This window comes from Monodon monoceros, unplaced genomic scaffold (genome assembly GCF_005190385.1).
Source record: "Monodon monoceros isolate NGI ecotype Baffin Bay Population unplaced genomic scaffold, NGI_Narwhal_1 Super_Scaffold_4, whole genome shotgun sequence".
Taxonomy (NCBI): Eukaryota; Metazoa; Chordata; class Mammalia; order Artiodactyla; family Monodontidae; genus Monodon; species Monodon monoceros.
Window position 1 is genome coordinate 64,603,402 of NW_021703781.1, and position 16,372 is coordinate 64,619,773.

General features: G+C 42.1%; 1 protein-coding gene across 6 annotated transcripts in view; it reads right to left on the reverse strand.

The window, feature by feature from the left end:
* Nucleotides 1-16,372, reverse strand: part of GPAM (glycerol-3-phosphate acyltransferase, mitochondrial) — a 70,169-nt gene that overhangs the window by 4,729 nt on the left and 49,068 nt on the right. For all 6 annotated transcript variants that reach the window (XM_029244900.1, XM_029244895.1, XM_029244897.1 and 3 more), the window contains 11 exons: nt 14,018-14,117; nt 13,242-13,454; nt 11,334-11,447; nt 9,884-9,969; nt 9,028-9,143; nt 6,744-6,814; nt 5,686-5,950; nt 4,995-5,131; nt 3,744-3,821; nt 2,979-3,119; nt 1,280-1,469 (listed from right to left, as the gene is read on the reverse strand). In XM_029244900.1, the coding sequence (XP_029100733.1) occupies nt 1,280-1,469; nt 2,979-3,119; nt 3,744-3,821; nt 4,995-5,131; nt 5,686-5,950; nt 6,744-6,814; nt 9,028-9,143; nt 9,884-9,969; nt 11,334-11,447; nt 13,242-13,454; nt 14,018-14,117 (1,511 nt within the window). The remainder of the gene's footprint in view (nt 1-1,279; nt 1,470-2,978; nt 3,120-3,743; nt 3,822-4,994; nt 5,132-5,685; nt 5,951-6,743; nt 6,815-9,027; nt 9,144-9,883; nt 9,970-11,333; nt 11,448-13,241; nt 13,455-14,017; nt 14,118-16,372) is intronic.

A 16,372-nucleotide genomic window follows, 5' to 3' on the forward strand; every position in this document is an offset into this window, starting at 1 on the left:
CGTCAAACGTTTAGGCCCCGCAACAAGGCAAACCCCAATACCCACAGTCAGGGCGCGGGCGGTAGGGAGAGGGCCAGAGCAAGCCCCACGGCTGGGTCAAGCTCCCTTTCGCTACCGGCAACCTGGGAGGCCTCAAAGGATTTGCCGTTCCCTTAAAGCTACTTTGTCATCTTTTAAGGAAAAAAGAGGAGAGAGGGATAGGGAGGGAAGAAGAGAGGGAGGCAGGGAAGGACAGAGAGAAGAGAAAGGGAAAGAGAAACACCCAGAACACCCATCTTGAAGGAATTTTGTAAGACTCAAGACAGTGTGTAGAAATTCTTTTAAACTGCACAGTGATGCATACATGACTACTACACCAGTGGGACCAGAAAGAGCACAAGTCTAGAGGTTGGGAAAAAAGAATTCTAAACCCAGGTTGCCCTTTAACTAGCTATGTGATCTGGAATAGTGTCCTCATCTATAAAGTGAGGTGATTCTAGCTCTAGATAGCGATCTAGAGAGATATCTAGGGATATATCTACACATCTATCTATCTATCTATCTATAGAAAGAGAGATCTAGATATCTCTAATAACTATAACTAGATATCTCTAGATAGATCATCTCTAGATCCCTCACGGCTCTAAAAATTATTGACTCAAAGTAGTTTCAGTTCTAAACCGTAACTGTATAAAATGCTACTCCCACCCCAATCACACCTCTTCTGTAGCAGACAGTGCCAAGTGCCGGCCAGTATGGGGGGCAAATGAAACACCCACTGCTACTAGGCGTGCAAACTAGTTCAGCACTTAAGAACCGCTCGGCAGTACCCACTAAAGCTGAACCCACCACACCCTGTGACTAGGCAATTCTCCTATACAGCCCAGCATAAATGAGTCCCTGTGTTCACCCAAAGGCACATTCAAACATGTTCACAGCAGCACTATTCAGAGTAGCTCTGAACTGCAACACCCAAATATCCATCAATGATGGATGTGAATAAATAAAATGTGGTAAATACTTATACAGTGGAATACTACAAAGCAACAAGAATAGACAACTACATGCAACGACATGTATGAATCTCACTTACAAAGTTAAATGAAAAAAGCCAGACATAAGAATATCTATCTGTATCATTCAATTTATATAACACACCCAAACAGGTAGTAGTAGTAATCTATGGAGTTAGAGGTCAGGATAATTTTGCATTCTCTTTTCCAATTATCTACAATGAGCAGATTCCTATAGTCGAAAAATGTGTAGCTTTTAAAAGAAGCCAAAATAGGCTCACACATACCATACACTGCAACGCTTCTTTCTGTCCTGGTTATCAGGTATTTGTGCAGCTTCTGCAGATACTCAGGCTCTGCAACGGGACCACTGAAGTTGTGAATGAAGATGGCAGCAGAGCTGTAGGCCTCCAGCAAAGGCCCAAGGAGCCTCTGCAGGAAGGTGATGAACTGCTGGTGCTCCTTGGACTGGCTCACCTGGGAGGGGAGGGGCGGGAGATCCAGTCACTGGGGGACAAAGGAAACTCCTCAGAGCACCAGCGGCTCGAGAAGACGGCCTCTCACTGCCTCCACACAGAAGCGGCCTACTGCTCCGTGTGCGCAGAATCGCCCCTGGAAATGACTACTGGTTTTGACATGCGTTCTTTATTGTAACCACTGACATTCAAAGTACTTGAGGTTTGCGCTCATTGAACAGCTGCCTAGAGAAATTATGCCGTACTGTCATCCCTGAAAATAGCTGCTCCAGAGGCCGGACCCTCCAGACTTTGAAGCCTGGCTCGACGGTCACTCAAGTGTGCAAAAAGGCCACATGCCGAGACCCCTGAGATCATCTCAGTCCCTCCCATCCCTCACTGCCTGCCATCCCCACGTGGCTTCGGGCCCACAGTCCGGCACAGCAGGGAATGGTGGTGGTGATGACGGGGTGCTTTGGGCAGGAGGCGCTCTCATTGCACCCCTCCCCCAAAACATGCACGTTCAGACGAGCCTCTCTGGAGTGTGGAAGCAAGATCACTGCCCCATCTCGAAACTAATAATACCCAACATGGAAAACCTCCAAAAGTCATTTGGACTCTCCTGTGTGTGTGTGTGTGTGTGTGTAAACTAGGGGTATTATCCCGCTGCAAAGAGAGTAATCCACTTAGGGTATTCAGAAAAGAAGGGTCATTATTACTAATTTCTAAAATTACAAATTAGACAAAATTGCTTTTTCTAAAGCAGGGACAATCTTTTAAAAATCAAATTTTCTCCTGTGATAGGATTTGTCTTAATTGAAGGCAAAGCGCTTGATGTAGGAAATTTTGGGGGAGATGGCAAGACTGAGCATGGCTCAAAAAGAGCACCCAGGCCAGTGGCAGCTGAATATTAATTCTCTCCCATACCTGGTGCGGTCCTGCCTTGCTTCAGTGATGACTGAACAAAACCACTCTGCCTCTTTAGGAGTGAGTGCAGGTGTGGGTAAACAGGTGTGCACCTGTGCATTCTGATGAGAGGGTCATGAAAGGTATCACCTATGACGATCATCTTCCCGAATTTTCAGACTCTTGTCTCTTTTTCCATTTATCTATACCCAAACTGAACAATTTAAGGTATTAATTCAATTCAAACAGTTTCAGTATCCTAACTGAGCAGAAAGCACCCCAGACAGTTTGTGGGTGCTCTGAACGTGAATTAGTCACCAGAGTCCCAGTTTATAAGAACCTCATAGGGCTTCCCTGGTGGCGCAGTAGTTGAGAGTCCGCCTGCCAATGCAGGGGACACGGGTTCGTGCCCCAGTCCAGGAAGATCCCACATGCCGCAGAGTGGCTGGGCCTGTGAGCCATGGCCGCTGAGCCTGTGCGTCCGGAGCCTGTGCTCCGCAACGGGAGAGGCCACGGCAGTGAGAGGCCCGTGTACCGCAAAAAAAAAAAAAGAACCTTACAACTTGTGGCAACATAAGCCTCAACTCATTACTGTCACGTCCACCAGAACTCCTCACCCAAGTACCTTCAGGTAGCAATCTCGCTGCTCCTCACCAAAATCGCTGTCTTCATCTTCTTCATCACTTCTCCAAGACAAAGGTTCAGGAAGCTTCTTGTCCCACTGCTGCTCAGCAACACCAGGACTAATATCTTCCTGATCATCTGGCTATGCCAGGGAGATGACCAAGAGTAAATAAACATGCACAGGCATGCAAACACCTGCCCGGCTGGACCCCAGACAAAGCAGTCCTCTCTCATTCCCTCCCCTACTCTGCTCTGTTTAGCCATTCACAACATCAATCCACTGCCCTCTCCAAACTCAAAATCACTCGGAAGACAGCAGGGGAGGGAAAAAAGAAAGAGTGAGGGCGAAAGCTACCAGACAGATCAAATAAAATACCCTTCCCTCTCCTAAATTGGTACCTATTTTCTCAGGCCATACCCTCTATACTAAAGGTGCCAAAATTAAAACAAAATCTCAAAAAAGAAAAATGCATATGTGCAAGCTACAAGCACACAGATATGCAGAAGAGCTGATCTTGGAAGGCAGACTTCTGGATGTCAGGGAATCTAGTCAAGATACGTCTTACACAACACCCATTACACAAAAGGAGCCAAAATATTAAGCAGTCCCAAAGGACATTTATTCTCCCCATTCTTATTTTTCTCTTCATCTCATCTGGACTCGACTATATATCGAGTGGAATTATTGGTTCAGGTGGCTGGTAGGAAAGATACTGAAGAGCAAGAAACTAAATAAAGGCAAACAAAGGCAAGCATGTGCTCTTACCTCAGCCACTGTAAGAATGCCATACTGGATAAACCTGCCTACTGTTTCATGGCAAATTTGGTAAAACGTCTGGCAGGGCTAAAAAGAAAAGGCATTTCAATGTAAATGTCACTGTCCTCCACTTATTTTTTTAAAGACAGAAAATAGTATACAAGGTAGCTGCTGGATACTTCCCCAGTATCACCTGCCTCCCTCCACTGGGCAAGCCCTAAGAGTTCCGGCGCCCGCCCTCTTGATGAGTGCATGTCGTGGACAAAAGAAGAGACCTTGTAACCTGACTGGCAGAGCACCCAATGCAGCACCACCTGCAGAGGGGGCTCCTGAGCTGTGTCTCCCCAAGTGGAGCAAGGCCTTAGAAGGGCTGCTTGTCAGGACCCTACACCTGTTTCTTCCTTTGTAAGACAATTTCTCTGCAAAAGCTATCTTACAGTAAATGTTGTACACAAAGGTGGTGGATGAGGAAACACAACATGTATTCAAATAACTCAAAGAAGACCCAAGTGAAAGACAAGGTCAAACTTGAGAGCCTTATCTACCCTGTCCCCTCCCACCCTGCCCCCAAGATTCATGCAAAACAGATTCCCCAACAGGACCACAAACATAACATATATAAAGAACGCTGTGGAGGAGAGCTGTACTCACAATACCTGTGCTCATAAATGTCCAAGGGCACATTCATATAAGTGGAAAAGAACAGACTTTAAAATATAAATTCTATTTGTTGATGATTTTGAGGAAAAAAATCTCTCTACTGCTTAATATGTATGCCTCATTATAAATGTCTAGAAGTATTTAAATATAATATAAATGCTCATTAGTTCCGCTGGGCCTTGCTTTCCCCATTTGTAAAGGAGAAGGGGTTGAGCAGATGAGTTTTATGACTGTTTCTGACTCTTATCTTCTACGGTTCTATCATCCACGAGTGGGCATGTTAATTATTTACAAAGCCCTGACCCAGTGGCTTAAGCACAGTAAGAGCTCAATACCTCTGGATCGCAGTGATAGAGGACGCTGAGCCATCTGTCCTATCACACCGCACAGCACGCGAAGGGTTCGCTGGAGCACTGACCCCTGACCCCAAGAGCAAACCAAGATAGTAACAACATAATGGTCTGGTGGTCATGGAGACCCAGGAGCAGGATATAAAGCTTCAATAATGGGCCAAAAGCTCTCTAAAAGGAAAGCATTTTATGATTTCACAAAGACGCTCAAGAAAAAGAGAAGAGGCAACACTAAAGAGGCTTCACTTACGAGCGAGATGGTGCCTTCGTTGGAGAGCAGGTAGCACAGGCTGGCGGCCTTGCGCACCAGCTGTTCCTGGCTGATCAAGCTGGGAGACACAGTCGCTCCCGGGCCCCTCTTCTTCAGAACTGCGTAAAGGCTGCAGGCTGAGAAGTAAAAGCTCAATGAAGCCGGCAGCCTTGGGTCTCCAAGAACAACTTCAACTGGCTCAGATTAGCTGGATCACCTCAACAGATTATTAATACATCAAAGATAATTATCTGCATTCACTGGAGAAATTTAAGTAAATCCCTTCAGAATTTACTTCTTGTGATTCCATGTGATCCCAACCCTATCAAACCTTCCTCAGAAGCTTCCATCCCGTCCGCTCTCCGTCTCCTCTGTTGCCTCCACTCACTTCACTGTCGTGTATGTCTCATCTCACTTAGATTTTCAGCTCATGAACAGCAAGACATCTTACCTCTCCTCCCTAGTAAAACGTGTAATACTATGCATACAGTAATCCAGTTACTACTTGTTGAACAATAAATGTAAGAATAAGCGATAAACAGTGACATAGCAGATGACACTTTTGTTTGAAAACTAAAACTATAGCAACACATTCCCTCAAACAAGGGGCTATCATCCAAACTGAAGTAGACACCACCATGTGCTTTTGGCCATTTTATTTGCCACGAAAATATTTCAGGGTCCGACATACCTATGATGGCCTCCATGATAAAGACGTGGAGCAGCCCATTGCTGTAGAAGTTGAGTTCAAAGACTGATGGGACAGTTGTGCTGGGAGTAATAAAAAATTCATCGTTCCTGCTGGTGTGTGTGATTGTGATGCAATTTCCCAGCAGCTGTATGGCATGCATGACTACATCTTCTGAATTTCCTGAGAAACCCAGGTCAAAATCGCGAGCCAGGACTTCCTCCTTCATCACAAAGAAGTCCTCCACCAGTGTGGAGAGATCAATTCCCTAGAGAAACAGACAGAAGTGGTCTCTTGAGAACAGAAAAACTCCTTCCCAAAAGAGGAAGAGACCGTTCCAAGGATTTTTTTTCTTGCCTTGGCTTTCCGGCAGCTCGCTGTTGGCACACACAGAAAAAGAGCCAAAACACCGTGTAAAGAAAGTCAGAAGACTGGTTAAAAAGCTGTCCCCCAGGAATGTCAAGGTACTCCACATCCAGAGACTACTCTAGCCACAACACGTGATACGAGCACGTAAGATCACAAAAGGGAGAAGCTACCATCTGAAAGTGAGAAGTACTTATTTTTTAGCAAGAATTCCCCTCATTCTAAATATTTATCTGACAAATATTTATTTGGTGTCTATATACTGGCACTATGTTTGGTGTTGAGAACATGACTGTGAGAGAGACAGACAGACAGACACAGTCTTTCCCATCACAGGGCTTAGACAAGTGTATTGTGGGAAGGCAGAGCGCAGGTCCAAAATACAAATCAAATAGCTTGGAAACCATTAGCTATCAGAATACTTTCCGCATGTTGATGAGATACACCTTATTTACATTAACTGTATTACTCAAAGAATGTCTTACTGTCATATAAAACAGTCTGAGGTTTTTTTATGTAGATTTCTTCCTCCATCAGGTGTTAAGCACCTGTCGGCAGAGTCCTCAGCTTATTTTACTGTTTATCTCACAGGACTAGCAGGAAGGGGGCCAAATCTATCAGTGCACAAGTATTTGAAGAGCTGACAAAGCATTTTCATGCTTTCTATTGAACTCCAGGTGACACTGCAGACATACCTGCCTGTGTCTGTAGAGGAGCAGGCAGGCCACGATGTGTGTTGACATAATGGCACAGGACTTGCTAGCGGCTGGAAGGCAAACACAGATCTTTAGTTGCACTTTTTTTTTAATATAGCTAAAACTTTTTAAAAGTACCTAAATCTTAATCAGGAGTATTTAAAATTATAAAAGTCCTCTGCCACATTTCCTATAACCCATTTACCAAAGGGAAGTTACAACATTATACCATGTTCTGGGCCAATGGAACCTCATTAGAGATCATTATTCATCACATAATAGAATTCAGTCTAAGACAGGTCCACTCTCAGTCCAAACCAATGGAAGTTAGTTACTCAGTGACCAAGAGACATCTTTATGGAAATACCAAGACCCAAAGCATGAGCCTATTCTAAGAGCTCTACAGGATATCCTACTTCAGTGTTTCTTGACTTGTTCCTGGCCTCAGGCTACTACACCTGCAACTCTACTTCACTCCTCCTGCAGGTATTCACCACCACATTACAACAAAGTCGGGGTGGGGGTGGGGTGGGGGGTGGGGAAGGGGATGGGGACAGGTAGTTAAAGTCAGGAATCTGGGGTCAAATCCTAACTTCTACACTAATTTCATGACTTGGGGGAAATGTCTTAAATTCCCAAGCCTCAGCTTCCCTTTGGTACAATGAGCATCCACCTGGTTTACTGGGCTGTGTAAGCACGAGATGACTGACCTGGCACAGGACGCATAGTAATGGGTGCTCAATACATTTTAATTTCCTCTTTTCAACCTGGCCCAGAGGCAGGTCAGAGGTAGGAAGGAAGGGGACAGAAACACATTTGAGAATGACTATAGTCCATAACTCAATATTCTAAATTTGTAGAAAATTATTAATCATACGAATCAAATATGAGAACATCTATGGAATAATCTAAAATAAGATACCATCTGTGGGTTTTCTAAGATGATAATGAATTCATGAATAAATACTTCATTCACAATTGATGTTGTCTCCAGTGTTTAAGAAACAAAAAAGTACCGAGTACCATATATATTTGGCCTTTAAAAAGGATATTTAAAAGGTTTTTTTTAATTATTTGTGTTATAAATGGAAAATAGCACAATACAAAACGGTAAAAAATATTTTTATAGACTAGACAGCAACACATCTGGTTATATGGGTAGTGAGTTTTACCTTTATTTTACAACTTTACAACATTTAAGGATGAATTATTTTTAGCATCCAGAATTTAAGCAAGGGAGAGACACAATCAAATGTGCTCCAGAAAGACTACCCTGGCCCGGCGTAAAGCAGGAGTAGAGGCAGCTAGAGTGAAAGGAGCGGGAGAGGTGAGGAAGCCTCCACACTGGTGTCGGCAGGAAATGCTGAGAGTCTGACCTGACGGGGAGGAGGCACAGGGATGGCGAGGAGAGCGCACCTGGGTGGCACCCCAAGGGCCCCGCGCTGCTGCTGCTCTGCAATCTTAGAGCAGCCTCTACAACACGACACCATGCTACCATTCGGAACTTCAGGACGGCTAATTCTGCAGGTAACTCACCCCACTCTGAGTCGCGCCCATTTGCATTGTTTGTGTACAACTATCCCACTGAGAAGAGCATACGTCTTTCAGTACAGAAGCATTATTCAGTGTGTATTCCCCACGGCTAAAACAAAAATTTACACGTAACAGCCGCAAAATATTTGCCAGATAAAAATGATCATGGGGGGCTTCCCTGGTGGCTCAGTGGTTAAGAGTCCGCCTGCTGATGCAGGGGACACGGGTTCGTGCCCCGGTCCGGGAAGATCCCACATGCTGTGGAGTGGCTAGGCCCGTGAGCCACGGCCGCTAACCCTGTGCGTCCGGAGCCTGTGCTCCGCAACGGGAGAGGCCACAACAGTGAGAGGCCCGCGTACCGCAAAAAAATAAATAAATAAATAAAAATGATCATGGGGTCACAGGGGAAAGGGACATGCAACTGTAAACCTAGATGTTGTACCACAAGTTAGTTCAAAGAGACTAATTCATAAGCAAAAGAAGCAACAAATCATTTTGGCAATTTTTTTAAATGCCTAAGAACTACCACATGAGTACCTGCTAATTATCAGGCACGGTGTGAGATGTTTCACTGGGTTACCTCAAATCCTCTCAGCACCACTTTCTTTCTAATAACTTACCTATCACCCCCTGTGTATTAGTACTAGAACCAGAAGTGGAATCTAACTTTGGCAGATTCCAAAACCTGTATGGTTCGTACTGCATCACACCGTATCTGAATTATGGAATTAAAGACCGGAATTCTACTTACTGAAGAGAATGTGCTCAGCCAGATTTGCAATCAATCTTCTTCGGAAGGATTCATCTGTTGCATTTCTGGACTCGTTAATGGACGTGTCTGTACCTTCAGCAGCAGCATCATTGGGTCTAAAAAGGTTTTGTTTTTGTTTTTTTAATTAGACTTCTATAACCCCGCTCTTTCACAAAGCATACTACATGGGCTTAAGACACAATGTATTAGACACTTTAAATTTCTACATATTCTAAATTTAAGCCACAGACAGATTATTTCTATGGGTTGTTTTACTCCATAATATACCTTATTAAGTTTAATACACTCTCCTGACCAAAACGTGTTACTTAATTATGACTAAATAGTCTGTTGGTACATCACTTCCAGAACTCACCGGCAGAAAGAATGCATAAAGCAAGACGCCTCATTTTAAAACATTTTCAAAAATTCAATACTTGAACATATTTTAAAGGAAGGGCTTAATACTCTATTTCTCTAAGTGACAATTCGATTTGAATTCTGGGAAATTCACATAGGAAAACTCTTTCATATGCTGCATGAACATGCAACATGCATAGCCTAAGTTACTACCAAAAAGAACATTTCAAACATTCAAAAATATAAATCAAATAAGAACTCTTACATGATTCACAAAATCAAGAAGATTTTATGATGCAAGTAATCAAAAACCTTCAAACTGATACGGAAACACATAATTTCAAGATCCTTTATCAGACCAAGAGAAAAGTCACTCAAGTGAGGAAGTAAAAACAAGAACATGAATGCCCTTAATAAAGTTAATAAATTCTTCCATGCAATAGAAGAAATAACAGATATTTGACGGGTCAGTATAAAAAATTTCCATGAACCTTACCTTGAAGGAAGTATAGCTGGTAACAACGCTTGCTCCAGAGAAAGTGGAGAAGAAACAGGTTTCTGACTTTGGCTTTCTAAATATTCCTGGAAAAATAAAATAAAATATTATCATTTACTCCCACTGTCTCACTTTCATAAACATATATAAAATATAATTTCACCTTCAAAAAGTAAGAAGGGAGATGTTAATAAAATGAGCCGTATAACATAACATGAGAAATACTTTCTATATCCTAAACTGTCTTCAGAACGGCAGAATAACTTATAGAATGTTGTTAAGCATGAAATCTAAGAACAGAAACTCCAAAAAACAGGATGATGCTTAAGTAAAATCATTTAAAAATTAAGGGGAAAATTTAACTTTTCTCATATCTTCATGAAATTATTTGGCATTCCCAATATTACTAATAGTGATAAGTCATCAACCATACCTTCTAAAGGAAATCTGACAACCTGAAGGTCACGTTATACTCAAAAGAACCTCAATTCAAAAGCAAATCATAAACAAGAGAAGCTGTGCAATATTAACAACAACAAAAAGCGATAAGAAATGATGAGGTCCCTAAAAGTCAAAAGCACTTAAGGCCAGAAAGCATTCATCTAGCATAGCAGTTTGACTCTTTCAAAATAAAACCAAAATGTGGAACAGAAGGAGAAGCAGGACATCTCTGCACCTTATCTTTAGGTTCCCAACTCCCTATCCTTCTCTTCTCCTTTACCAATCTGAAAATCTTAAGAATTTAAAACTGCAGGACCTCAGGGACCCACCAGCCCCAGGCTTCTCCATGAGGATGGCACTATTCCTCTGACTATGTAGGTATTAGACTCCACTCAGTAGAATACGGCATCATCCTAGACTATCAATGTTAGCAGCTGTGAGATACGTTTTGAAAAATTTCTCTTAAGGGCAATTTTAAAACATCACATAGGGCTTCCCTGGTGGCACAGTGGTTGAGAGTCCGCCTGCCGACGCAGGGGACGCGGGTTCGTGCCCCGGTCCGGGAAGATCCCACATGCCGCGAAGCAGCTGGGCCTGTGAGCCATGGCCACTGAACCTGCACGTCCAGAGCCTGTGCTCCGCAACAGGAGAGGCCACAACAGTGAGAGGCCCGCGTGCCACAAAAAAAAAAAAAAAAAGAAAAAAAAATCATATAAAATACTGATATAGATAAAGCAACATGCAAAATTCTCATGAATTAAAAAAAATAGCAATACATTTTGAGACTGATATCTCCCAAACATAGACATTTAGGCTCCTTTGTCAACAGGCACATTTCGGTGGAATAATTTAGGAAACACTATCCTTGTCAGAGTCCCCATTCTATAAGAGAAGAAAGTGAGGCCCAAACTCACATGGAGAGGAGGCATCAGAGGCCGGACTAGAGCCCAGATCTTGTGACACTGAGCTACACCAAGGCTGACACAGCTTCATTGCAACAGACACTCACCTTTAAGGAAAATGGTTGTGCAAAATCCACTCTGACACATCCATAGTTTTTTCGTAACATTCTGATAACGCCTCTTGCTATGCTCCAGAGGCTCTCATTCTTCTTAGGTTTTCCCTAATTTGCAATTTTGAAAGAATAGCATGGTAAGAAATAAAGCTAACAAATACACAAACATCATTATCCAAAGAATAAAGTTTATTAATTTTTTTATGGAAACCAATTATTTGTCTGGAAAAAGATAATAACGAAGGAAAGAAAATAAGTATTCATTGACTGAGACCTGTCAGAAAATGTTTAGCACTCCAAGATGCTAAAAGATGTAATCACGCACTGGGGAGGTAATTTGGCCATTGAAAAAGGAAACATTTAACACAACTTCATTTAGTGCATTGTTCACATCATTCACAAAAATAGAATTGCAAACTACTGAAGGACAAAAATGATGTAACAGCCTGAAAAACTGTTCTGCAGTTCTCAGATAAAAGTAAGATGTCGAAGAGGCCACCTTATTGTGGTCTGATGATCACGATGGTCCAAGCATGTAACATTAGGCAACCAAATGCCAAATTCAGCCCCAGAGTGGCCTTTGAGCCAATTATTCATTCAGTAAGTGTTTCCTGAATATTTAACACACATAAGGCACAATGTCAGCTGTATAAGGGACACAGGACTCAGATATCATGTCATGAGACGCAGTCAGGGTGAGTGGAGCATATGTTCAGAATTGACACAGGCAACACAAGGAGGGGTCTCACAAGAGATAATAATAATAATCCAGGTCTATCACTTTATTTCTAAAGCCTCCAATTATTAGGAGTCCTTGAGCTTCTGATATGTTTTGGGCAATAAGCTTGAAACAAGTATCATGACCAAGACTTCCACACTAAATAAGAACAAAACTAAACTCCTCTGGAACTTGCACACTGCTGGGAGGAATAGTGAGTTGGTAAAACCATTTTGGAGAACTGTTTGGCAGCATCTACAAAGCTGAACATACATATACTTTATGATCCACTGATTCCACTCCCAGGCACATACCCAACAAAATGCATACATATGGTCATCAAGAGAAATGTACAAGAATGATCACAGCTGAAACCAGGAAACCAAACTTTTTTTCAGCAGTAGAATAGACAAATTGTATATTCATACACTGCAATACTGTACAACTATGACAATGAACAAATTGTAACTACCTGTAACAACAAACAGGTGTTGCTTGTGCAAAGGAAACCAGAGATAACAAGTCCACACACTACATTATTCCATTTATATCATGTTCAAAAATAGGCAAACTAATCTATTCGGTAAGAAGTCAAGATAGGTGGTTACCCTTGAGGGGAAAACAATGAGAGAGGGATAAGGGAGGTTTCTAGGGTCCTTGACCTGGGTCCTGGTTATGTAGGTGTATTCATTTTGTGCTAATTCAAGCTACATGCGTATGATGGGTGCATTCTTCTGTAACTATTTACTTCAGTAAAAAAGTTCACTAAAAAAATTACTGCAGTCTCAAAATTAATTTGCAGTTGCTTTGCCAACATGATCCCACCAGTTCTTCAGGTTTAACTTAAACTCTACACATAAGCAATAAGCCCTGGGGAGACCGAGCCACATATACCCTCCCCAGGGCAGAGGTGGCAACTCAGTACCAAGTATTCTTCCACTTCCCGACCCCACGACCAAGGCGTGATTAATCTAATCATGCCACTTCCTCCAAATGCAGGAAATTACCACATCATCCCTACCAATCAGGCTGCCATACGGGATGAAAGCCCACCCTACCAAGTTTCCTACAGTGTTATAAAATTAGAGAGTAACAAAAATATTCTCAACTAATTCTAAAAGCACTTATCTAAAAGCAAAAGACTGGAAAAGCAAAGATGGCTTTTGTGCAGGTGGTCCTCTTACCAGTTGTTCGCCATTGTAATGACCCTCAATAATACGATCGTAGGAGATCCCAACAGGTATTATCAAGATGTCTGGGATGGTATTGGTAGACAGAGTATCTACTACAACGGACAAAAGTCCTGCCCGAGCACAGGAGATTTTTCCACTCCTAGAGCGTGTGCCTTCCAGAAAAATCTCCAAGAACTGCTGCTGTCGAAGTAGTTCAACTATATGCTGGAATATAAGGAGAAAGTAAAACATGAACTCATGAACTCAAGATCACCCAACTTAGAATAAGCTCAGCAAAGTTAAACCTAAAAAAACAAAACAAACAAACAAAACCTATAACTTCTGACAAAATATTTTGCTCACACAGATAATATCAAAAGAGCTTCTCCAATGTTATATTTTGGTGATAACAAAAAGTAATCATCAAACCCATATCCAAGCAATAATCACTAAAATAATTACTCAGACAACTGTTTTTTAAAAATCTCAATCAAGGGGCTTCCCTGGTGGCACAGTGGTTGGGAGTCCACCTGCCGATGCAGGGGACACGGGTTTGTGCCCCGGTCTGGGAAGATCCCACATGCCGCGGAGCGGCTGGGCCCTTGAGCCATGGCCGTTGAGCCTGCGCGTCCGGAGCCTGTGCTCCGCAACGGGAGAGGCCACAACAGTGAGAGGCCCGCATACCGAAAAAAAAAAAAAAAAAAAAAAAAAGTCTGAATCAAGTCTCATTTTCTTCTACTGTGATAGCTACCATAATGACTTTAAGAGTAATTAGAGATCACACGTACCCCGTGGAGCAAAGCTCTATAGAGAATATCTTTCCGTCCATCCGGCGTCTCATCTAGCCTCCGTCGTATGAAAAAGCCCCCAAGCTTATGGATAAGGGTACTATAAATTTAAGAACGCATTAATTTTTTTAAAAGAAAAATTTAAAAAGAGTACTCAAATTCCAAGTTATTCGAAACGTGTCATTTGGATATAAACCTCATGTATTGTTTGAGTTGCTGATTGTGAAAATGTGGACGTTTTTCCATTTTCCATATATTGACGTGTTTCAGTCATTTACATTATTCATTAGCTTTCAGAATATCACTGTGTATAATGAAGCTCTGTTACATCTGTTCTAAGCCAAAAGGAGTTTACACGATATATTATCCCGCAAAGGTGCTGGTACAGACTTTAAGAGGATTATAAAATACTGCTAAATTTAAAAACCCTGTCCAGGGTCTTAAGATACTGACCTTTAGACATCCCAAAATTTTCCTATGGCACATTTACTACAAGATGAATGTGATGTTACCAAAGCTCCTTTGGGGAAACCTTCTCAAGTAAGTATTTCTTAGAGAGTATCCCAGTAAGACAAGAGTAACTTTATCAAACTGGAACCAAGTATAACCATCCTCCCAAAACATGAAACCAAAATTTGCTTCATTTACACATACATGAATAAAACAATTCGCACAACCCCACATCTCTGTCTACAGCACTGATGAATTATTTTGATATGAGGTTGAAACTTTCCAAAACTTAAGTCAACTTTTCGAAACTCAGAGCCTCCTCCTATTCTGTTCAAACAGAATGATATTAATATAAATATTAATATATAGTTTTGGAATCTTCTACAGTCAGCATAAGGAGGCCACAGTAAGATATATCCAGAACTTAATGTCACTCTTTGAAAGTAAAACTCTGCAGAATAAATTCTTAATAAATGAGATGAACCATCCACAAAAATAAGCCCCCTTGAGAAGTGGTTTGTGAATGTACAGACTGGCATGTAACAAAAGAACACTGCAAATAAACAGGCCAGGTTATCGAGAGTCTGTCACGTCTGAAGGAATGATAAGCTGAGCAATGACTGGCATAGAGGTGGTGAAAAGGGAAGTTGGCTTATGAGAAATTATCAATGTTTATTAAGTACTTCCCCAGAGATCCACCTTGAGAACCAATCCAACCTGGAGGGAATGAGTACATGAGTTGTTCTGATTACAGAAGAGGCAAACTATTATGGGGCAAGGCTTCTCTAAGAGCCCAGCTGCAACAGTCTTCTTCACGCCTAAGCACCTTTCTGATGACTTTCTAATTCAACTTTCCAGGTTCCTTGACACTGGGAAGAGGTACGCATGAGAGAAAACATAGATATTCTGATACTTGGAAAAGCATGTCTGCCCTGTAGGGTCATATCACGCTGGATTAGAGCTAGCTGTTTGCCTACATTCCCCATTATTTTATGAGCTATTTGAAAGTAAGGACTATGTATCTTGTTCTCCCTTGTCTAGAGCATATTTGGGTAAGTACTGGCTTACTGCATGAATGAATGGCTTCTCTTCAGTCATCCACATGCATGCATCAGATTAGCTACAGAACTCTGAGCCAAGGGATTAGGAAGGAGCTCCTCGTACTGCGAGGCTGAGGATCAGGTTTCATGGCACGCAAAGCAGTGACTGCCCCCTTGTGAAGCGCCACCTGCACAGCCTGCTTCCCTTCCAGTCGCTCCACATTCATCCTCCTCGTGCTCTCTACTACTCACAGAGCTGACCTGAGAGATGCTTTGTACTTTGAAGTATGAAACTAAATACTTCTCAAATCTGTGACCTCTTCTCCAAGAGCACTATTATACTTTTATTTAAGCCTTCATTACCTTTTATCTGAACTACTGCGATAGAGTCAGAATTGATCTAACTCCCTCTAATCCAGAATGACTTTTCAAAATGCGAATCTGAACGTATCATTTCTCAAATACGGGATACAGTCTAAACTCTTGGCTTAGAAATTGTTTTGACCTAACTCTCACCACCTATGCAGTCACCACCTCCAGCCTCTGAACCCTGCTAACGCACCCTACATTCTAACCCTAGAGTCTAAGAATTGTCTGCTGGTTCATGACCATATCATGCTTTTAAATCACTCTGTCTTTTCACATACTATTCCCTCTGAATGGAATGCACTGCATTCCCCTGAAAACCTCTAAAACATACCTTTTATGTTACACTGTAATTATTATGTTTCTAGCTCTACTAAATTATGAGGTCAAAGTAACAGGTAAGGTTCTTTCTTACCTTTATACCATTACCACCTGCCTACCACCACCCTGACCCCACCTGCGCACTGCCAAGTCAGATATAGTAGTTTGCTATCTTATC